At 38.7% G+C, this 23,273-nt stretch overlaps 1 protein-coding gene across 1 annotated transcript in view; it reads right to left on the reverse strand.

The window, feature by feature from the left end:
• Positions 1–23,273, reverse strand: part of adam19a (ADAM metallopeptidase domain 19a) — a 133,725-nt gene that overhangs the window by 11,496 nt on the left and 98,956 nt on the right. Inside the window, exons 11-19 of the mRNA XM_026353444.2 lie at positions 21,300–21,442; positions 20,895–21,072; positions 18,295–18,384; positions 17,046–17,241; positions 15,328–15,436; positions 12,829–13,033; positions 8,661–8,738; positions 1,429–1,537; positions 633–774 (exon numbers count right to left, since the gene is read on the reverse strand). Of these exons, the coding sequence (XP_026209229.1) occupies positions 633–774; positions 1,429–1,537; positions 8,661–8,738; positions 12,829–13,033; positions 15,328–15,436; positions 17,046–17,241; positions 18,295–18,384; positions 20,895–21,072; positions 21,300–21,442 (1,250 nt within the window). The remainder of the gene's footprint in view (positions 1–632; positions 775–1,428; positions 1,538–8,660; positions 8,739–12,828; positions 13,034–15,327; positions 15,437–17,045; positions 17,242–18,294; positions 18,385–20,894; positions 21,073–21,299; positions 21,443–23,273) is intronic.

The following is a 23,273-nucleotide window of genomic DNA, read 5'->3' on the forward strand; positions in this document are numbered from 1 at the left end:
CCAGTGTTTACTCTCTATTAAAGATTTTGGTCTATTTATCTGTAAAAGTTTCAAAAAGAAAAACGAGTGGCTATCACATGTCTTGACTTGTGTCAAGTAAGTATTGTCAGTGTCATGTATCCCTGGAGGATTTAAATGGTTAGCCACTAGGGGGAACACTAGTTACACTAATTACCAATGACTGACAATGACATTTCTTTGCAAAACATAAACAGAAGCCACGGCAACAGAGGCTAATGTTAAGATCACGTCAGAGAAAATAAGGATCTAAATGCAGGTTTGATACAGGTAGCTGTGGAAAACTCAATAACTGTTTTCTGCTATTGTTGTGGTGATTTCGAACCTCCTGCTGAGACTGTCTGATTCTGCCCTGCTGTATGCGTAGTACGACATGCATAACAGATGCTCCAAATAAACGGAAGGTTGCCGAGATACTCAAGTTAGAATATCCCCGATCTAAATCTCTAGCCTTGAGTTCATTTCAGATTTTGCTATTTTGTATTGTAATTTATTCAGACTTCTAAATTAATGGTATGTCATGGACAAAAAAGCAAAAAAGTTGTTGTTTTGAATGGAATTCCTGTAAAGTGTATGACGTGTGTCGTTAGCAGAGTGACCGATGGACACTGTACTTGTTAATCTTGTTCTTCTCTCTCTGGGAAAGCCACTTGTGGTAATAGGAGGTCTTGATCCTATAGCAGTAGAAGAGCAGCAGCACTGCAGGCAGGAGCACCAGGAAGGCAAACAGGAGCCCCGCCACCAACCCAACCTGACCTGTGGAGACACGTGCATATACTAAGCATGGTTACATTACGCTAGTATCACTGCCTTCGGTTAGCTGTTTGTCATTGTCCTGGAGATGTGATAATTTCATGGATCACAGAGCAACCGCAGTCAGATGCCTGTGTACCACATCAGGTTTCATTACTGTCTGTGCAGGTGTTTTTGATTTGTCCACATCCCACTGACTGTCCCTTCTACACAATAATGCCAATTATAGTAACTCAGCATTTGATGTATATCAATTAAGGCTCCCTGGATATTTCTGCATTATAAGTCTCTGAACTCTATGGCACTAAAGACATGTCTGTGGAGATAAAATCTAACTAATATCTCTCCATCCCTTTATGTTTGATATACAATTACCCTATGATCTCCAGAGTTAGCCTGTTGTGTAAATAATGCCTCCTCTAGTGGCCTGCACATCAAAACAGATGAAGTTAAAACATGATGTTGCTGTTCTGGTTTCTCAGTAAGGAAGCAACAGCTTAAAAATCAACAAACAGCAGTGTGGATTTAAAACATGCAAAATTATTCCACACATTTACATATTTTATAATGTATCTCATTAGTGTGAAGATGAAGGGACAATTTGGCACAATAGCACACCACTTATTACTATGTGTGTGTGAGTGTGTAAGCACTCACTGTCATATTGCACAGGTCCACTGTCCACACTGCCACCAAGTCCCGGCTTCTCACAGAAGGGTGGGGCAAAGCCTCGGTTACAGTGGCAGTTTCCATTGCTGTTGCACACCTTCAACAACACACACACAAACACACACAGACACACACACACACACACACACACACACACACACACACACACACACACACACACACACACACACACACACACACAGAGCATGTGAATAAGACATTTGTTAATGTGATTGGCTGTTCAGTCTCTGTATAATCCTGTGTGTGAGCGCCTGGAGGTGTACCTGTTAAATTAGAAGCACTAATGTCTTGTTTACTACAGACTGGCACACTAAAACACTGCATGTGTTTTAATGGGATTTGTCCTCCTTCCTACTTTTAGATATTCACCTTATAAATGGAACAGACTGCAGAACACTGACATTATGAGCAATGATATCTCACATGTGCAAATATGTTTGCATTATCTGTATATAATGCGGCTGTGCTTTGTGTGTATTCGTTGATATATTTTATTACTTAGCATCCTGGGGAATTTTTATTTAATACATTACACACTATTTAATTAATGCAAAGCCCCTTAAAGCACATTCTGCTAGTATTTTCTAATAATATTGAAATGTACAGTATACCACAAGACCACAGAAATGTGTTTGTATCTCCGTGGCCAAGATCACTAGCTCAGTCACTATTCCCTACATTCACATATACTACATATGGAATACTACTACTACTACAACCTTTTTTGTCTTTGCACCTCTTATTTACTGTGAGGATACCTAAAAATAGGCTTTTCCTCTCCCGCCTGGCACATATGTAGATTGCAATTTTAATGCTGCCAAACATTCTGAACCATCAAAATTATACAACTTTTTCTTCAATGGATCCTTGATTTTGTCACTTGCAGATTGACCAGTTACAACTAACTACTAATTAGTTTTAACTATAAACTCTTAACAAATGACTTGTTTTGAAATGAAAATCCTCAATAAGACTTTTACAAATCCAGTCTCCAGAAATGTAGGACAGAAAATATGTGTGGTTCACTAATCTGTTAGAACCTTTATGTGTGTGACAAGAAAAGAAAAGATGTTCAGTTTTTCACCGATGAACTTAATTGTATTTGTAAGTTAACTTGTGGTTATTGTAAGCACATTTGGAGTTAGACGCTGCCACACACACTCAAAAGATGGGACAGAGGCAATGTATGAAATATTCATTTAACTCCACTCTGAATCATTCTAAAATGAGAATATGAGAACCAATCAGGTGTTAAATCAGCAACCAACAAATGTTCAGTCTTTCCTAGCAAAGATGGGTCGTGACTAACAACTTTGTGACTAACTCTAGACATGCTTTGTATATCCAGCAGTGGACACTTAACACAATCTACTACTGCAGCTAGAAATGCAAACGGAAACTTTATTCACAAGGAATAATCCTGTCAATCAAGGAATGAATTCTGCGTGGATGTGCTTTAAGATGTCTGGGTCTGAGCTCATGTCAGATGGAGAGAAAGTCAGTGGAAACATTTCGCATTGTTTTTGGAAAAATATGAACCAGCAAATATTTAAAAATACAACAAGTAGTATCTTCAGCTCCTAAAGAATTAAAAAATTTAATTAAAGGGAAAGTTGATGTAACACAATGTACTTCTTTCAAAGGTTGAAGTGAATTAACAAATAAGACATTAGTTGTGTTTCTTGCAGTATAGTAAAACCTACGAGACCATTGTAAGTGGTAATCTAGATAGCTACACTTGTTAATGTGACAATGTTTAATGTCTCACCATTGGAGCACGTCTACAGCTTGGCTTGGATGAAACTCTTCCAGTTGAACCATTAGTGCCAAAAATCAACTCTCTTGAAAAATATTTGGCTCCTAGTATGATTTGTTTTTAATTACATTGGATTAAAAAACATCTATCAATGACTGTCAAACATAAATAAAATCAAATGTAGGATCAGTTCAGGTCACATGTTGACCTTTTAAACAAATCTCAAAATGTATTATTATTGGTTATTATTCAGAGCCTGTTTGTGGTCAAAATGACCACTTTTAAAAGGTCAAAGGTCATTTTATTCTTAGTGATTGTAATAATTACTGTGGTGGTGAAAGGGGATTGAACCTTGAGTTGTATTTTATAAAAAACATTTCATTCATATTCATTTGTTAAAATGTATCCGTTACATTCCTCAGATTCAGATTTGGAGATAAAATTGAATTAAATATATAATACCAGACACTGTGGTCTGTAGCACAGGTGCTCCACAGGGCACAGTGTCCCCTGTCTGTCTCCATTTCTCTTCACCTTGTACACCTCAGACTTCAGGTACAACTCAGAGTCCTGTCATCTTCAGAAGTTCTCTGATGACTCTGCAGTTGTCGGATGTATTGAGGGTGGAGATGTCACAGAGTACCATGGAGTGGTGGACAGCTTTGTTGACTGGTGTGGACTCAACCATCTTCAACTCAACATCAGTAAAACAAAGGAGCTGGTGATGGACTTCAGGAAATCTAGGAGTCCTGTCATCCCTCTCTCTATACAGGGGGAGGAGGTGGAGGTTGTGTCCGAGTACAAATACCGGGGTTTGTACCTGGACAGCAAACTGGACTGGACTAAGAACTCAGCTGCACTGTACAAAAAGTCACAGAGCCAGATGTACTTTCTGAGGAGACTCAGGTCCTTCAACGTCTGCAGCACCATGCTGCGGATGTTTTATGAGTCTGTAGTGGCCAGTGTCATCTTTTATGCTGTAGTCTGCTGGAGCAGCAACATGAAGGTGGCAGACACTAACAGACTAAACAAACTGATCAGGAGGGCTGGCTCTGTTCTGGGGGTGGAGCTGGGCCCTCTACATGTTGTAGCAGAGAGGAGGATGCTGTCCAAACTCCTCTCAATCAATTTCCCTCTGGGATTAAAAAAGTTTTTTGAATAAATTTTCTTTTAGCTCAAAATCATGAAATCTTATTTAGCAGCAGCAAAGCAGTTTGTAAAAGGCTGACTGAAAAACAACAAACCAAAAGGAAACACTGGTGAAATGGTTTTTATAAAGTGAAACATAAAGTTCAACCTCATTCCCCACCCCAGTAATTGTTACACAGCCCCTAAGAACAAAAATGACTAATAATACTTTTGACCCAAAACAGAATAGTAACCAATAATAACACACTTGTATAACATGACATGTAAACATGTTTTTAAAGGGTAAACTGCTAAAACCTCCAGTATTTTAATACACTGTATTTGACAGTAAATTGCTTCTAACAGTTTTTAATTGACTTGTCTTAAACTTGTAAAAAAAAAAAACAGCTTGAGCCTGCTGATTAGCATTTAAACTTGATTAATATCTCCAGACATCTTGTCTAATTCACCACCTCTAAATGAGAAAAAAATGCTGCCATGCTCCAGTTATATTGAGATGCAATTATCCTATCAGTGATTAACATGCCTATTTACCCCATTAGCACTCGGTCGACATGAAGGGCGCTCAGTTGTTTGCTGATTTTTATCATTCCTTTATTTCAGAGCTATGAGGCCAGATGAGGTTTTTTCTGTAAATGTCTTCTGCTGTTTATGAAGATCATATTTCCACAGAAATATGTACATCATATTAAGACAGAAAGGAAAATGAATGAAAGTGAATGCAATGACCTGAATTTACATTAAAGATACATATATAACAGCATCATCAGCCCTCTGAGACCTCAAATGTGCTGCGCTGCTTCCATAATAAAATCAAATCTCCAATATATGTTTAAAAGATGCAAACCAATGAGTGCTCTCACAAATGAGTGGTACTTCCCCAGCTCATTAGTCCTGTTTATTTGCATAGACATCCAGTGCACTCCAAAAGCCTGAGGATCAATATGAATCAAAAGATAATACAAAATAAAAAAAAAACAAATAAAAAAAAAACAAATACACTTTAGCACTTGAGGGAGGTCTAAGATGGAAAGAAGACAAAACTGTCTATTTAGAATAATCCTGACTCAAAGCCAGTTCTATTATCCGTCTACTGTCACACTAAGAGAAGGAAACAAAAGAGGGGCAAACTGCATAAAACGTGGAGAGAGAAGAAGAAGGGGATTAAAGGAGGAGAGGATATATCTGGTGCTTCTCCTCTCACTCATAATATTTAAAATCCTAATCAAATGAAGCCTGGTGAGTGATTAGCCCGTCACTTTATACAGTGGATGGTGAAATCAGAGACTCACTCCTAAAAGACTTCTATGGGTTGAAATTTCAATGGCGGCAGGGTTCACTTCAAAATCACAGCTAAAAACAAGCTACATGCAGAAGCAGTTTTAAAGACAAACTAGTCCATGCCATCTATGCTTTGTCTTATATGTTTGTACAGTATGACGCTGTCCTTTTGTGAAAACTCCCAATTTACAGGCTGACTGCACTAGAACGTGGAACAGCAAACATCATCCTCATGCTGCGTACACAGTTGTTTAAAAAATATTCACAACCTTTCACTTTTTACAACCTCTGATTAAATGAGAACTGTCACTGGTGGAGTTTGTGAGGTGTAGCTTGCTAGTATTAAAAAAGCAAGCAAGAAGCTCAACACAGTGCCACAGAAACTCCACCACTAGTGATTTGGCAGTGTAATTGCAGAGCAATATAAACACAGCAGCCATCAAGTATAAATGCTCACAGTGGTGAAGGTTCTGCATAGATTTACCACAGAAGCACAGATCAAGCTTTAGTCTGTAGCTCTTCTTGTTCCCATTCCTAGACTTTGTACAGTTAAATCAGTTCAATGACACAGTTGATTGGCATTTTATCTAGTTACTTACAAATAAGTGGTAATGTACCTTACATGATTGCAGTTAGTAATAAAGCTGTAATACTACATGAAAATGGAACACTTGTGTCTGAGATCACATGTTCACACTGGAGAAACCCAGAGGAACTGAAGGAAAAACTGTCACTTGGTAGATTTGAAAGGGAAAAGCACAGCTTTAATTTTCCTGTGGCTTTACAAATATTCCTTGGCAGACAAAAATATCAGTTGTCAGCATGTCAGCAGCTTCGGTCTGAAACCCCCAGGTATCAAAAAGCCATACGAGTGGAACAATAACAGCAAATGCCATATTGCATTACACTACTGTGTTCTTTTCTGAATCCAGCGGAACCGTATATAGAAGAAATGACAGAAATAAATGACAAATTAAATTAAGTGTTCTTGGGGTACAATCTGGTGTGCCTTTTCAATATGGCCATCACATTTAATATAATTGCAGAGCTATTGTCAGGTGTACCTATCAAACCAGTAATTCAGTATATATTATTATGTTTACAGCTTTAAATCCAATCTATAGAACTTAATATTAATATATGACAGCTTTGTTTCTGGTTGAAACACAGGCGAGCAGATTTATTAGGTTTATTGCAAATTACTGTGAGAGGAGAATATTTTTCATTGCTGTATGCTTTCATTTAGAGGGGTATTTACTACCACTAATGATGTAAATGAGCACAGCTGTAGCTGAGTTCATTTGAATGTGCTGTTGCTAATTAATACCTGAAGCTGATCTGAAATTTTCTTAAGAGTGAAGATTGTTTTGCACACATGGAGCATAAAAAATGGAAGTAAACATAAACAATTCAGCCCAGTTAAAACCTGCTTTCCTATTCTCTGTAGTGGTATTCCACGCTTGGTTGTGAGCTTCAGTAAAGCACAACTCTGACTATATATATATATATATATATATATATATATATATATATATATATATATATATATATATATATATATATATATATATATATATATATATATGTATATATATATAAACCATATTATAACCACAGCACTTTATTGCTGATTACCAAGCAGATTGTATAGTAATTTAGTCATAATCATTCAATTCGAAATATATTATAAAAAATAGATTAAGCCATTTTATTGATAAATAATGAACACATTCATGCATCAATAATTATAATCCAATACTAACTATGTGTAAGATTATTTTTTGGGCACTTTAGCCTTTATTAATAATTTAACAGCACTTACAATTACCAGTGCATTCCTACTAATATATGGGAAATGGGCCATTCTGCATATAGAAAAATAAAATTTTTAGTAAGTATAATTTGTGTCAATATTTTTGTACTTTGTATTTTTGCAATCCCTGCAATCTCAGGGTTATTATCTATCTATCTATCCTTGCAGCAGGTTGCAAATGGACCCAAGTTTGGAATTCTATTGTCTTACACTTGAGGACAGTTAATACAAGAGACATCACTTCCTCTGTACAGATGAAATCTCCCTGGTGGTAATTTCAGAATTTTATTCAGTGTCAGTTAACACTTGGAAGACAATAAAATTGGTGTGATGTATATTTACAAAATATACATGTGACCTAACGTTTGACAGAATAACATTTTGTAATTTATTGTGCTATAGTGTTGTGAAATTAAACCCCCCCTGTGGACCAACTCCTCAGTCTGTCAGTCCACAGGCACTGTCCCCCCTTAGCTGCCATGTACTTGGCCTGTCTACAGTGATTAGTCAGTTAATACAAAAGACATCACTTCCTCTATCTCTTCCTCTCAGCATCTAAATTTTATTTGGTGTCAGTTAGCGAAGATACTCTTTACAGCCATGTTATATGTTTCACACTGTGTTCTGTACCTGCTTACATTGCTCAGTATCTCTTACATATAGTAGGACATTTATACAAACAACTTTAGCTTGGAGCAGTATTATGACCCAAATTCTGGTGGTAAATCAATATAGCATTATCATATTTATCTCTGTCTTGGTTTATGTTTAAAGATGGCTCAGTGGGTCAGTTCACCAGATCAATACATTTTGTCTCATCATCTGAGTTCCTAGATACTGCAAATAACCTGTATCTTCGTCTCTCATCCTTCTTCTCTTAAAGTAACAAGTGTTTAAACCCCACTCCACTCCTGAGCTCGGCTACTGACTCATAAACTATGTATGATTCTTCCTTATCTGCCTCAGGCTTGCTTGTACCGCTCCAATAAATAGTTCATCACTTCAGTTGCTGTTGTATTCCAACCATCTATTTTCCTGCCTTTTACGACAAACTTGGTGACAGCACTGCAAAGAGCCACCTTTGCCCAAGGACACAGTGTGACAATAAGATTAGGGAGCCATGCCCTGCAGCAAGTGAGCTGTGTCGTTTGCATGACTCTGTATGAATGTGAGTCTGTGTATGTGTGTGTTTGTGTGTACCCCGTTGCCGTGACAGTGTGCGATGCAAGTCTCCAGCTCGGTAAAAGAGGCATTTTGGCATCGGCGGTCTCTGCACACCTGTGGCAACACAAGCAGAATGATCACAAACTGTGTTAAAGATTACAGTACAGTGCACAAACACACATACATTGACTGGCCTTCTTCCAGCACCCTTGGGCAACCTGGCTGCCTGAGGGCATTGGGCAAAAAGCACCATTATACTTTTAAATCATTTCCAAAATGTTACAGAATCAGTTTAACAGCTTTTAATGATGTTTGCTAAATTGCTTTTACCAAACTGTTCTGTCTGATTTTAATAACCATTTGCACTAACCATGAAGTTATGTTTCATTTTAGATGGCACTACACGGAACACACAGCATCTCCTGTCTGTTCCTAAAGGTCCCAACAGACTGTGATCTTATAAATTTATTACAAGTCTCACTTTGTGATATGGATCCAATAAATTCAATTCAATTCAATTTTATTTGTATAGTGCCAAATCACAACAGAAGTCATCTCAAGGCACTTTGCAGTGTAAGGTTTAAGACCGTACAGAGTATATTTGTATAAAGAATTATATAGAAAACCCAACAATCCCATTCGAGCAGCACTAGGGGAGATTGGAGAGGAACAACTCCCTTTAGAGGAAGAAACCTCCAGCAGAACCAGGCTCATAGTGGGTGGCCATCTGCCTCGACCGGTTGGGGTGAGTGGAAAGAGGAGAGAGAAAAGAACAGCAGGCAACAAAAAATAACAACAAGCAGCAAAAACATTGGGCAGGTTGGTAGGACCAGTTACTGGACTCTGCTTGCTTAAAGAGTTTTAACAAAACTTTATTTAAATCGGAGACGATGGGATATGCTGCTAAGTAGTCCCTAACCACCAAGGAAGACGACTACATAGAAAAATTGCTTGACTTCCTAACAAAGGAGGTTGCTACTGTCAGGCTGCAGCAGAAGGGTATTCTGGGCCTGGTCGAGGAGGTGGAAGCTCTGCGGACCCAGAAAGCAGAGTATGACAGGTGGCTGGCCTACATGGAGAGCAAAGTGTCAGACCAGGAGCAATACACAAGAAGGAATGATGTGATCATCACTAGGCGCCACATCAAGACTCAATCGAATGTCTTCAATCTGCTGTAAAACCTAAATGCGTGATCAGTGTGTCATTTCATCCTGCATTCCAATTGGTTAAATGTAGGTTGTACTGTAGCTGCAGTCACACTAAAAGACACTGGCAGAAATTTGTCGCACCTCAACGTACAAACTAAGATGGATAAGAAAGCTCTCATGCTTTAGTCACCAGGAATAACTTCAAATAAGAAAATCATGTAACTTTTCTATCCTATTGTAAACTGTGGATCATATTCAGCACTTTTTTATTTAGCACTCCATCACTGTATTAGTGCTAATATTAGTATTTGTACTGGTACTGTATCTTGTGCTCTGCCTGTTGCATTACTGTTGTAGGGGGAATCAATTTAGTTTTAGTGAATGTGTGACTGCGTGATTAGAAGCAGCAGTTTTGTGCTATGCGTGAGTTTATTGCTGAGAAAAGGCCTGTTCAATATGATGACTCAAAATTCATCATGCTGGATGCCAGACAATATTTTCTGCCACCTATTTATAAAATATTACTCATGCAGCACTATTCAGTCCTCTTAGTGTGGTTGCACAATAGCCAAAATGGAATTCAAGTGGCTGGAATGCACTGCAGAGGGAAAGCAATATACAGACACAGACAGATAATTTACCGGGGGAATGGACAAGACATTACTATGTGTAAATATATGTGCATTTTGTATGTTTTTTCATCTGTATAATTCAGTTCTTATATTGTATGTTTTTTTGTGTGTTTGTATACTTCATTTGGGCTGAATTACTGAAAAGGTGCTTCATACAAAGAACACACCTCCTCCCACTGGCATTCAGTTTTGTATGTAGTGAGCTGATGCACCCATATCTTTTATTTAGCTAATGGTGACTAATAACTAACAGGGGCCCTTCTGTCTTATAATTATGTTCTTTAAGGACATGCTCAGACACAGTATCACAAATAGAAAAAAACAGTAATATACGCCAATAAATTATGTTAGCAAGTTTGAGTTAGTCTTCAAAGTTGTACCAATAAAACTTGAATCAAGGATGCTACAGCCAATAAGGGTCAGAGACAAACTCTCTGCGCTTTGTTTCAGCTGACACTGTATTCATGCTGATGGCAGATGTTAGGCCTTGTGAATCTCTTTTTGCGAAAATATTGTTATTGTGATTTCATGTAACCACGATAATTGTTGAATTTTCAAATCCAAATGTCTTCCAATCTATTCTGAAAATAACAGGCTAAATACATTTATGCAACTAACTGTACTAGCATGAATATTATGAATATTAATATTCACAACAGGACACTATGGGATCATTGAACACAGTTCAATTGTAGAGTAATGTTTCTTTTCTTTAAAAGGCTATCCTTAGTCTAGCTGCTTTCAGAAAAGCAGCTTCACATTCGCTTAGTTAATTTTAGCATGCTGAGGTATGAACAAGTCATGCTTGTACAATTATATTTGTTGGAGTCTGTTCTAAATGGGAAAGTCAGGATATAAAAACAAACCGTGTGCAGTGGATTTTAACTTCAATAATTACATCCTGGGTAGCACAGTAACATTGCAAGGCTAATTCTTTTTGATGAATGTCTAAACCAGTAAAACTCCCTCTATTCACAGAAAAATTGAGTTAGATATACAGTGCCTATAAAAAGTATTCACCCCCTTGGATGTTTTATCCTTTTATTACCATAATAAATCAATCATGGTCAATAAAAGTTGGTGACTTTGACAAAAAAAAAAAAAAAAAAGGTTTGTGAAAACAAAGTACAAGTAATGTCAATTAAATAAAACTATATAAGGTGTTTAAATTGATATTCACTCCCTTCAGGTCAGTATTTAGTAGATGCACCTTTGGCTGCAATCACAGCATGGAGTCTGTGTGGATAGGCATAGGAATTTTATGCCATTTTTCTTTACAAAACTGCTCAAGCTATGTCAGGTCGCGTGGGGATCACGCGTAAAGAGCCCTTTTCAAACAAGTTCTCTATTGGATTTGACTCAGCCACTCCACAACATTCACCTTGTTGTCAGTAAACCATTTCTGTGTAGTTTTCTCTGTATGCTTCGGGTCATTGTCTTGCTGGAAAACAAGTCTTCACCCAAGTCATAGTTGTCTTGGCGACTAAATAAGTCTTATACTTTGCTGCATTCATCTTACCCTCTACCTTAACAAGCCCTCCAGGGCGGGCAGCTGAGAAGCATCCTCACAGCATGATGCTGCCACCACCGTGTTTCACAGTGTGGGTGGTTTGGGTGGTGTGTTTGGTGATGTGCAGTGTTTGGTATGTGTCAAACATAGCGTCTTGTCTGATGGACAAAAAGCACCATTTTGGTCTCATCAGCCCAAAGAACCCTCGTCCACTGGACCATGTCTATTGGTGAACTCAATTTGTGATTTAACATGAGTTTTCTTCAACAGTGGCTTTCTCCTTGCAACTCTCCCATAAAGCTTGTTGGAACAGTTGTCTCTCCTATATTGTGTTGTTTGTGCTATATTTTGTACACTGCTCTTTTTTAAAACAACATAAAAGATTAAATTAGAAATTAGTTAAAGCCCAGATATTGTGATAGTCTACAAAATCCCATGCATTGGTGCATGTGAACACAGATTTTCCCCTCAGCACTGAACTAAAAGAAACAGATTCTAAAGAAAGTCCTAGTGTGTTGGGTTAGAAGGTAGACACACTGCTCTGGCAATTGTTGACTGGCTTCAGAACACAGCTTTTAAATCCTTTGTGAGTGAAATGTGTTGCGCTCTCAGTTTCCTTCTCCCAGCACTCACTCACTGGAAGCAACTTCAAAATACCAGGCAAGTGGCCATGTTCTTGCCAGCTGGCCAGATTATGGTACTGTTTGAGCCAAGTGTTGGTACTGATCAAAAACCCTGTTAACCTTGTGGTGAAAAAAAAAAACTATTGACTTAGAATAGCAACCTAAGTGTCCTGACAAACTAACTGATGATTTTTAACTGATCTAATGAAACGTGGCTTGGAATTCTAATAACCAAATGAAATAACTGAACAACTCTCTGCACGACTAAAGCTCAGCGTGGTGTGGACCAACCTTGCCCTCTCCACACTTGGTGCCAGTCATCACGAGGCCCGGATCAGGCAGGTCGCCCTGGCCATCCTGGGTGCTGTAGACGTAGGTGCCGCGACACTTCACCTCGATGCCGCCGGTCTTGATGGTGGTGTCTATGGACACAGCATTAGTGCCTTTGGGCTTCTTGGCAGCACTGTGGCACTGGATCTTGCCACACTTGGCATCACTGCACAGATGTAAAGACACACATGCAGCTTTAGTGTTTAGGAGCATGTCAAGAAGCTCCACTCTGTGTTGTGGTTTACTACAACTGATACCTCTACAGTGTTTGTGTTGATATGAATGTAATTTATGTTCCAAATACATTCATGTGTCTGTAAAAATAAAGTGATAAACAAATCCAACTAACAAGGATTTTGTTTAGGCTGAATGTACAATGTCCTTCTCCACCCATCCCATTACCCATTAGACCATCAAATGTGGAGCAAACCACTAAAGACTTTAACAAAAGACAACTCAGAAATCAAGAGTTTTCTTGTTTTTGAATAATGTTTCATAAAAACTATGACCAGCTGCTTTAGAAAGCTGTCTTCTGAGCTCCTTTACAAAAATGTAACATTGTATCATAACACCAGCCTGATGATTTAAGGTGAATCAAGGCCAAATGTACATGCCATGTTTGTCATGCTGTTTCAAACACTTAGTTACTTTGTTAAATTGTTGCTGTTGATATCAGGTCCATAGATATGGAATAGCAGGTCTCCATTCCAGCCACTACTCAGCTCTGCAGTTTATCGTGCACCACACTGTTATAGTCACATATATATATAACATATAGTTACAATATCAAATGCAGAGCTCTAACCTAGTAACCGTTAGCCTCTTCTTCATTAGGTTTCCCTTTTTTTATTACAGCTAGTAACAACATTGAGTACTGGTGTGAAATGGAAAACAAACAGTTGTCTCTCGTCTAAGAGTTTAGATTCGGACTTCCCGGTTCAAACTGAAAAACAACTTAAGTTATGTTGCCAAAACTTATAGTAATTGAAAACACAGTTACTGCATTTACGTTATTGTTTCTAATTCAAAAGTCTCTGGCGTACTACAGCACAGGAAATTTAGTGATTCAAGTCTTAAAAAACTAATTTTCTTCTGTTCTTCAACTTAACTGTCTCCATTGCTAATTTCCCCCTCAAAGACTAATTTCCTCTTCACTAGATATAATAAATTCTATGAGACCAGACTAAAAAAAGACATAATAAATTAATGAATTATTAAAACTGTAAAATCTGAGCTTCCACATTACAGTGATCCCACATAGACCCATACTTTTGGATTCTCTAAGTAACAACACCTTCTGAGGCAGGAAACAGCTGTTCTTTCTTATTTGTCAGCACACATCTCTCTCTCTTTATTATGCATATTGAAACTGGTACACACACACACACACACACACTCACAGAGAGAGATAGAGAGAGAGAGAGATAGTTAAGGAAAACAAGTGAAGAGGATTACAGAATGATGGGCAGATAGTGTCAGTGTGTGGATTATTTACATGTCTTAATAACAGGCAGATTTACATATCTTCTAATCAGCCCTGTGACTCAATGTGGACAGAAAACACTCTAATGACTCCTGTGGGACTTCATAATTATTTTGGGCAGTGGTGGATCATACGAGGCTGCCGTCAACCACCTTAATCTGTGAGCTCATTTACATAGCTAAGTTGCTAATTTGGCTCCATTAATGCGCTCTGGCACCATGCCATCGAAACTGTCTCTCAGAGGACTGTGCTGACAGTGTACTGAGCCTGCTTCTTTGTGAGTCAATGTGTGTGTTTGGTGATCAAACACACAGACACACACAGTTCAGCAAAGGTGTGCTTGCTAAAACCAACAGAGGATCTCAGTAACAAGAGGGTAATAGATGGTACTATCTCAGTAATAACAAGATAATAGGAGGGCAACCTTTCATCAATAACAAATTTACAGGGTATTATAACAATAGTGATTCTATAAAGTTATAAGATTGTAGTTTAAAAATAATAATCAGGTATTAGCTTAGGAAAACTATTATCATTAACAACAACAACAACAATAATAATAATAATAATAAATGCCATGGTTGCAACATAGGGCATGAACCCCCAGCCAATATTAACTGTATCATTAACCAGCTGTTTTTCAGAAAGACATCTTTGTAGATGCTTAATGCTCCACTGTGTTCACCAGTTTGTCTTTAATTGTCTTTGCTGCTGAGTAGGTAGTGGACGGTGGCTTTATCAGCACTTTCTGAATGAATATATATACAGTATATATCTTACTACAGTTTTAGAGCTTTATGTTGTGGAAATTTGCATTGAAAGATATGGTAATAGCCAATGCTATTGTAGAAATTAAATGACATACATCTGCTGTTGAGAATCCTCAATTATTGTACTACAGTCCTAATATCTCTCCATATGTGAAGTAGGCTGTTTATGTCAGTATATGTCATACCTGTGTCACCACAGTCTCTTACCTCTTCTCACATTTCATGTAGTTGCCATGGTCATCTTTCCCACAGTTCCCAAAAGCATTCCCTGCTGCATTGACATCTTCGAAGCAGGCATCATGGGCCGGTCGAGCGCCTGAAAACACAACATATCCCAGCCCTTTGTTGTCAGGCTGTTTATTTGAATTACTGTTGCTAATTGTGTTAGCAATGATCTTCTCCAGAGACAACAAACATTAATGTGCAACCTCACAAAGCTCTTGGCAACAGACACGGTCAGTTCTTGCTGATCTTAGCCAGTTGCGCGTTTAGTGCAGAGGTCATCAGTGCTCATCACACAAAGTGTAAACCCTCATTCAGATATGTGAACCTATGAAGATGTTAAGAGCAGTCCAATATTTCAGGGTATATTCTGTGTCAAAGCCAGTCAGTTAGAAATATAAATATCTATTTCATCCACTATAGGTACATTAAAATCAATAGTCAGCTGGGTTTGCTCACAGTAGAGTATCAACAGAGCTAAAGCTTGATAAGGACTGTTGAAATGCTGTACCCAGCTGTGTTTTCAGATGTGTTCTCAAGCTATTGCCTCACCTCTCTGTTTAATACCGTATGAAAAGCATGCCAACAGCCTCCATTATGAAATTAAAAAGATGAACTACAGAATAGGATATCTTTACTCTTTTTGAAAAAAAGATTTTCTCATCAGTTGATCTGTGTGTTGGATGGTTGATCATACTCCCTCTGCACGCCCAAATCAACTTCCTGGTGACCCTGCACACCGACAGAGAACCACTAACAGTGCTGAATCCTAAAGTAATCTGCATCCTGCAGCTGTAAAAGCTCAGCCAGCATTTTCAAAAAAGGCTTTGAGTGAGATCTTGAAATGAAAAGCATTGGTTCTGGTTCACTTACACAACGTCCCCATTGCACATGCCCAGCTATTTTGTCTAATACCAACCATACACCTGCCGTGTAGGCTCAGGTTCTGCATATTTTACCGATGGAGTGTTAAAGTAAAACAGCAGCTGCATGTGATTGTATTTATTTCCATTGGTACACACTGTGTGTGGTGGAGTCACATAGAAGTGCATTACACCAGGAAGTGTTTCTAATGTTTTGGCCCCTTAATTCATTTTAAATGCCTCTTAATCTAATCCACCCACCCACCCAAGTTTTGGCTGAGCCCATATTTAATTGATATTACTTAATTTCAATAAAATGTCCTTAAAGACCTTGACATTCAAGATACATCATGGGGAGAGCTGTGTTTTGGCTGTAAAACTGTGTGAATCTGTGAGTAAAAACTTTCTAGTCTGATGTCCTGGAAAAAAAGACCATTATTTACCAATATAAATGATTAATGAAATTAAGCTGCTGGGAATTAGACACAACCCCTGTGTCAAATCAGAGACTGTAGTTGGAACCCACATGCTGTTTCATTTCTGCTGCTGTGTGATGAAGCTCAGTTGAAGTGTTTAATCAACTACACAGAAAAGATCTAAGTTCCTACACGTTGTTGTGAGCAGCTGAGTCATCACATACACCAGCTATACACATGTTCCTGCAATACTCTGGGTCTCAGGACTATGTTGAGATCAGTGCTTGGTCCAAGCACTGGTGTTTCTCCTGCAGGGAATCCTAGCCCTAAAAATAAGGTGGAACTTTCTACTTTAAACAAAGCCTTAACACTGACTTGGGTTAAGTGTATGATTTGTATTGGGTGCTAATAGACTTTAAATTACCGTAGCCCCAGAGCTGCAGGCACTGCTGTTCGTGGGTGAGGCACATGCCATTGTAGCAGTAAGCAAACCCATACTGGCAGGAGGAGCCGTCCAGCAGGTAGACGTTGGTAGGACAGTAAGGAGAGGCCCCCGTGCAGTACTCTGGCAGGTCACATGCCCCCGCTGGTCCCCGGCACATGGTACCTGCCTGCTTCAACTGGCACAGACAGCAAGCAAGACAGAAGGGAGAGCACAACACATCTAATGTGGTAAGTGTCAGAGCGAAGATGCATTTCTTGTAGACACAACAAAAATCCAGTGGTAAACAATGTCATTTACCACCTTTATTATTTTAGGCTATGCAGTGTTTATGGGGAATGTCCCCCAATAAATTAGCATCCAATAATTTAGAACTAATAACATTTTAACAAGCTTGGTCCAAATAGTGTTGCATATCCACAGTATTCTATGGTAATGCAGACAGAGTTGGAGGATAGGGGTTAATAAGGACCCATTAACACATTGTTTCCTGATAAACCTGTACCTGACTGTATGTGAGGTGTGTTGTTATAATCCTACAGTATGTTATACATATCTGCTGTTTTTTTGTAATTTGTTCTCATGTCTCTCTTGCAAAAGTGATCTTGATCTCAATCAGATTTTCTGATTAAGTTAAGCTTAACTACCTAAAAGAGGATACGAGTCTCCACACAGCTACAGTGAAAACCTTGTGCTTTTTACTCAGACCTACACCAGCCACATTACATGTTGCTATTTAATCAGTCAGAAGATATTCCTTACGTGCATCTTTAATTTGTCTTTAAGACACACAAGGTTAAGTAAAAATAACTAACATTAAAAAGTAATAATGTCATCCGAGTATGAGTTGGAGCTCTTATCCTGCAAATAGTGAATAAGTTACTGCCATCTTCACTATTTTGTCTTTTCTGTCTGGTTTAAGCTCAGCAGAATGGAGGTTCTCACATCTTTGTATTACAATGGGATGTCAGGATTTGCATTTAAACAGTGAGATGAGAGCAGACATGAAAAGTGTTGTGGTGTGATGTGAAGAAGATGAGCCCTGCTGTGACAGGAGCTGACACACACCGTGGGTACAGTATGTCGCTGACATGCTGACTGACAGTCAACTAATGACAATGAGATGCTACTACAAATGGGGTGAGCTCCCTTCTATACTACTTTGCCTGTATGTGTGTGTGTGTGTGTGTGTGTGTGTGTGTGTGTGTGTGTGTGTGTGCCTGTTTCTTACTTTGCAGCCCTGGCAGCACACTCCATGGGCACATTGAGCCTCCTCCTTTAAGGTGCAGTTATTGGCATTGCAGCAGTCATTGGTGCATTCCTGTAACCAGTAACACACACACACACACACACACACACACACACACACACACACACACACACACACACACACACACACACACACACACACACACACACATAATTTAAGTCATAATAAAAACATTTTTAATCTTTACTGTATATGTTTATCATTCCTAAGAAGCTAGTTAGCCTTTTACGTTGCCAGTTTGTAAAAGTTTTTCTCTGATTATGCAAACTATTAGTCAATAAGTCGCCTTTGCAGTTGGTTTCCTCCACCAACTATTGAAGTTGTAGTTTACATGCACATCTGTCCAAACGTCAGTTCATATTCTAATACATTCATGCATGACCCCAAATGTGTGTGTCTGTGGAAGATGGAGGGAAAATGTTCTCCTGGCATTTCTGAGATATATAGATGACGAGAATGTGACATACATGAAGTCACAATGACATTTAACCACCAAAATGAATCAGTTGATCATGACACATCCATCCAACATTGACATTTGACCATCCTCACAGTACAATCCAACATAACACACACACAGATAATATTACAAAATCAATGTCTATAGGTTTTAGACAGGGGGTCTAAGATGTTATTTAGAATTACTGACTGTCTTATTTGCTTCAGTGATTTCAACACTTTACACTATTTGTCATTTAATCGTGCAATTACTGCTTTAGAAACTGAACACCTAGGCTGAATTTGGAGTGGAGAAGCTGGGAGGACAAACCCTACAAGCTAGGGCTCCCACACTTGCTCCCCTGTAGATCTGCACCTGCTTGCTTTCCCACCTGCCTTTTAATAATGAATTTGGTCCACATGCCCTCTACCACCCACAACGCAGAAGGTCAGAGGTCAAACTGTCCATTAGGAGTTTGTAATGATGAGCTACAAAGCTAAAAAGACAAACCTTTTACAAGTCACCCTGACTTCCCATCAAAAACACAGTTGCACACACACCCACACACACACACACACACACTCCTGGGTAACACTTCCAAGGTGACACAAAACTGGCAGCTGTGACTGACAAGTCACAATTTCAACAGATGCTGGCAGGAAAAAAAAAATTCAATTCAGAGACATGACTTTGCCACTACCCTTGTGTCACACGGTGTAAACAAAGACAACATCTCCCGTTGCCATAGCATTCTTCGCTGAACCATGGTTACACTCAATGTGTAACAAATGTGGGAGTTGACTCAAGCAAAAGAAAAAGCCAATTATACCGGCAGGGAAGAATGGAGACGGGATTATGGGTGAACACAACAACAACAAAAAACATTGCCTTGTTTGTAGTGTGTTGTTTATATGAACAGTGAACCAATGCGAAGAGTTTGAATTCTCCTCTGTAACTTTCCATAGAGAAATTTCTCAACAATGTTTTCTTATTAGTTAAAAATAATTACCTGTAAAATATTATTATAATTATAAAAGGTTTAGTTTTAAAAGAATTCTTACTTCCCTTCCTCAAAGAAAAAGAATTGCATGTTTACAGTTTGGATCTCCAAACACGCGTGTCTGTCATGTGTACTATACATTTGGGGGAAACCACAATGTGAGACCATTAAGTAGCATTCTGTATCTCATCTCATTTACAATGCTAAGAACAGGTGGCTTGTCAGCACCGTGAGCTTGATTGTCAGCTCCGCTCTGAGTGGGAGTCATAACAAACAGCCTCGTCAGCCTGCACGGCTGCTGTCAGCTACCAATTTGCTTCTTCTGTTTTCAATTTGTTCTGCTGCTTGAACCAAAGAAGGTTTACTTAACCTCTGGGTTTATTGAGCACCAGCACTTCATCCCGATTCGAACAAACTTTGAGCAATCTTTCAGCTGCGTTGCACAATTGGGATGCAGAGCGCATTTATGATGAGGCCGCAAGGATGCCGCGCTACGCAAGATAGAAGCTGAAGTAAAAGATTAAAAACAACTGCATTTTCCCTTGGTGACATCTGTGCTACACAGAACAACACACTTTTGTCTAGTCTGTCTGACAGCTATTGTATCTGTGTCTGTTGCTGTTCTGACTCGTCTTCATCTTTGTTTTTACCTTGTCCAAATCAAGTGTTGACACGTTTATCAGTTTAGTAGTGTACATCTGTCTATTGGCTGAACGTAATACCAAATTAAAGAAAGAGTTCACCATTTTCTGGATTAAATGTATTCTTTAAAAGTTAGATAAGAAGATTGATTTAGGTCTTAAGGGGGACAGTGGAAGTATTACGAAGTTATGTTAAGCACAAAGTCTTCAGAGTGAGACTGTCCAGTTTGAAACCAAACACAATCCAGGCAATGGCAAAGACTGTACACTGGCTTTTATACAGATATAAGATTCGTAAGACACTGGGTGTTCTAAAAACATTAGATTGGTAGCATATAATTAGAATGGCAACAATTAGAAGACAAAAAAAGGATTTTCCTATAAAGTCTACGACCCTTTGAAATTGATTTATTACTAGAACTAATATGCATTTCATTGTTTAAACATTACACATATTACATTAAAGAACAACAATACTCACGTCAACCTCCCCACAGTCACATTCTTCTCCTTCCTCCACAAAGCCATTTCCACATTTTTTGCCCCCTACCAAGTCCTTCATGTTGGGCATGTTGTAGAGACACATGCCCCCTCCCTTCTGGAAGTAGCTGTCCAGATCCCGTTTGCTGCAGCGACTGAAGACTCTCGGGAATGGATGCCTAGACACGGACAGTTTCGTTCAAATTTCAAGAACAACATTTGTAAAAATACTGTACATTGCACGTGTTTATTTTCCTGCCTTGCTGAGATGTAGTATGAGTTCTTTGTAAGTCTGTGTGGTGCTTTGAGTCACTATATGCTCCATTTTGGCTGCTAAAATTATTATTCATATGTCAAGTTGCAACATTTCAGTGTGAGCAGGTTTATGCTGAAGCCTGAGGCTCACCCAGTGGCAGCAGCCATCACACAGCCACCCTGGTCGGCGGTGGCCTCCACACAGCAGCCATCGTGGTCATGGCTCATACCAAAGTTGTGGCCGATCTCATGAGCCATGGTGGCCGCGGCACCAATGGAGAGCTCTGAGTGGTCCTGCAAGGGTCAATTAGATAGAGGTCTTATTTGTATGGCTCATAAAACATTGACTACATCATATGCTGACTGTATAGTACATGTTTTATACTGTATGTGCAATACTGGATTAACCATTGTCATGCTCCAGGGCAAAATTGAGCTGTTGGTCCTATTAATCCATTCATTGTTTATGAAGTCCCAAACGTATCTGTTAGTCATTTTAACCGACTTAGGGCACTTCTCTAAGATGGGAATTCAAGATTATCTAAGATTATGAATCTACTGGAGGTGCTCAAAGAATAATCAGGGTATAATCATCATTAGTATTCATCCTCTGGGGATGATGAATGGCTATATAAAATCACATAGTAGTGCATCCATTATTATTATTTTTTGTTTTAACTGGACCATGGTGGACTGACCAAATGATACTGGTATCCTTGAGCTCAACTGCTGAAGTAGCTAGAAAATACACAGTAAATAATTGAATTGGTATAGAAAGGTAACATAATGCCAATGTGTTTGTAGGGTACACAGCATGTTAAGTTCTAGCTAAACTCTCATAGAAGTAAGAAACAGCTACAATGTCCTAGTTCCAAGAGCATCACAGTCAAACTTACATGACACAACTGCATGAATACACTCAGCAGTAATAGTATTCAGATGTATTAGCTCCTCTTTGATCCGCTGAAAGCCGTCATTCACTCTCAGCTCTGTGCCTGAATTATGCAAACTGTATAAAATGGGGACGTGTTTACTGTCAGGAAAAGCTGATGTTCTGCAGAAAAATCCTTTACATATCATTTAAAGCGCTGAGGGATAAACCACAGAGGTAACGAGTGAGTGAAGAGTGTGCTGGTTCTGCGGCAGTGAGCTGAGACTCCAGAGGACACGCAGGTAGAGGACATTGGGATTCTACAGGCCATCTGAACCCACAGGAGAGCTAACAGTCTATTAGAAGCTAATCAAGCTTGGAAAAGCTATTGATCTCGCCAACCATTCAGCCCACTTCTGCACACATTTATGAAGCTTTACGTACAATATGGTTCAACAGGCTGAATAATACCACGGCCAGGATTTTTTAAAGCAGCAGGCATCCAAGAGAAAGATTGTTAAGAATGTCAATCTGAAATACCAAGTGGGACCGTGGTAGAGAAGAGTGAACAAATGTGAAGAAAAATACTGCCGCTTTCCTTTTGCCCAATGTGTTTATCCTAAACATGAATATAGCAAGTTGCTCTGGACAAATACTGTAACAACAAAGCCACTCAAACTCGGTGAAAGACTTACTTACTTAACTGTATTGTGTTTAGATTGGTTAGTTGTGGCCAGTAGCACCACAGTAGGTAAGGTAGGTTGGTAAGCAAGAAATTTGGGGAAATATGCTTATTATTACCATAGTTGAGAGTTAACAGTAGTTTATCAATAGCGTACCCACGTCAACTATCAATAGTCCATCCTTACCCCTTAAATACAAGTAATTACAATTAGGTAAAAGCCAGCAATGTTGCAATGCAATGAGGCAGCTTCAGCATCGTTTATACCACTTGATAAGGTCAAACAAGGTCAGATACTTCCCAAAAAATATCATTACAATAGGAGCAGCTATAAAACTGGGAACATCACAAACCAACAAATGGACTCTTCTTATTATGAAATTTCTTAATGAATTGAACAAGGGAGAAGAATGAAGTTCTTGTGTGGACACCAAGCATGAGTGAGGAACTTTCATAGGAGTAAATTAGGTATATCCTTGGTGAGGATCAGTGAACTACTATTGTTACAGTTTGCTGAACCTGAATAATAAAGTTAATTTTATAATATTTAATTGTGATATCACTATTTCTCT

This window comes from Anabas testudineus, chromosome 18 (assembly GCF_900324465.2).
Source record: "Anabas testudineus chromosome 18, fAnaTes1.2, whole genome shotgun sequence".
Classification (NCBI taxonomy): Eukaryota; Metazoa; Chordata; class Actinopteri; order Anabantiformes; family Anabantidae; genus Anabas; species Anabas testudineus.